We start from the raw sequence: 1703 nt of genomic DNA, 5'->3' as shown, positions 1-1703 counted from the left end.
TCATACCTGTAATCCCAGCACTTTGGGACACCAAGGCGGGTGGATCACTTGAGGTCAGGAGTTCAAGACCAGCCTAGCCAACCTGGTGAAACCCCATCTCTACTAAAAATACAAAAATTAGCTGGGCATGGTGGTGGGTGCCTGTAATCCCAGCTACTTGGGAGGCTGAAGCAGGAGAATCGCTTGAACCCAGGAGGTAGAGGTTGCAGTGAGCCAAAAAAAAAAAAACTTACATCCCCTCTCCCCACCATCCTGTTATCACAGGAGATCTATAAGGACAGGCAGAAATTCTCAGAGCAGGTTTTCAAAGTGGCCTCCTCAGACCTGGTCAACATGGGCATCAGTGTGGTTAGCTACACTCTGAAGGACATTCACGATGACCAGGTAAAACCAGGCAATTGATCCGTCCCCACTTCCTTGCTCCCCTCTCTTAAGCCCTCCAAAGGACTAATTTCTACATCTCTCCCACAGGACTATTTGCACTCTTTGGGAAAGGCTCGAACAGCTCAAGTCCAAAAAGATGCACGGATTGGAGAAGCAGAGGCCAAGAGAGATGCTGGGATCCGGGTGAGAGAGATGGGGGTTCCTTAGTGGGAAAGGAGATAGAAGTGGCACAACTGAGAAGAAGCAGGGGTGCTGGGTGAGCAGGGAAAATACATGAGGCAGACGGAGAACCCTGGTGGGAAGCAGGCGCTCACTGTGGCCTTTCTGCCCTGACATTTCCTACCTGATCTCTGCTTGGACAGGAAGCTAAAGCCAAGCAGGAAAAGGTGTCCGCTCAGTACCTGAGTGAGATCGAGATGGCCAAGGCACAGAGAGATTACGAGCTGAAGAAGGCCGCCTATGACATCGAGGTCAACACCCGCCGAGCACAGGCTGACCTGGCCTATCAGCTTCAGGTCAGAGCCACCGCACTGGGCAGATGGCCAGGCTGCTCTCTGCCCCTTCCCCATTCCTCTCAGGCTGTCCGTCTCAGGAACCACTATTTTTCGTACTCTAACTTTGATCTTATTCTGGCTCTCCATCTCTGGACCAGCTCCCCCATATGAGGAGAGATTTAAGACTCAGATGTTACAGCTGAAAGGCTTTAAAGAAAAGGCCAGCTGGGTGTGGTGACTCATGCCTGTAATCCCAGCACTTTGGGAGGTCGAGGCAGGCGGATTGCTTGACCTCAGGAGTTCAAGGCCAGCCTGGGCAACATGGTGAAACCCTGTCTCTACAAAAAATACAAACATTAGTCAGACATGGCGGCTCAGGCCTGTAGGCACAGCTACTTGGGGGATGAGGCAGGAGGATCACTTGAGGCAGGAGGATCGCTTGAGCCAGGATGTGCAGGTTGCAGTGAGTCGAGATCACACCACTGCACTCCAGCCTGGGTGACAGTGAGATCCTGTCTCAAAAAAAAAAAAGAGAAAAGAAAAAAAAGACCAGGAGCAGTGGCTCATGCCTGTAATCCCAGCACTTTGGGAGGCCAAGGATGGTGGATCACAAGGTCAAGAGTTCGACACCAACCTGGCCAGCGTAGTGAAACCCCATTTCTACTAAAAATACAAAAATTAGCCAGGTGTGGTGGCACGTACCTGTAGTCACAGCAGCTCGGGAGGCTGAGGCCAGAGAATTGCTTGAACCCAGGAGACGGAGGTTGCAGTGAGCTGAGACCATGCCATTGCACTCCAGCCTGGTGACAGAGTGAGACTCCATCT

The 1703-nt window shown here is 51.8% G+C and overlaps 1 protein-coding gene across 1 annotated transcript; it reads left to right on the top strand.

The window, feature by feature from the left end:
* Nucleotides 1-223: 223 nt before the first annotated feature.
* On the top strand, nucleotides 224-965 carry LOC105513832 (flotillin-1-like; the record flags this gene model as incomplete). Its single annotated transcript, XM_011944871.1, has 3 exons — nucleotides 224-384; nucleotides 472-567; nucleotides 747-965. Coding segments are annotated over exons 1-3 (366 nt in total), but the record flags the coding sequence as incomplete, so codon positions are not given.
* Nucleotides 966-1703: the final 738 nt, after the last annotated feature.

Source organism: Colobus angolensis, unplaced genomic scaffold (assembly GCF_000951035.1).
Source record: "Colobus angolensis palliatus isolate OR3802 unplaced genomic scaffold, Cang.pa_1.0 Scaffold10517, whole genome shotgun sequence".
Taxonomy (NCBI): Eukaryota; Metazoa; Chordata; class Mammalia; order Primates; family Cercopithecidae; genus Colobus; species Colobus angolensis.
The sequence above is the reverse complement of the archived record's forward strand: the minus strand, read 5'-3'. Positions and strand labels throughout refer to the sequence as shown.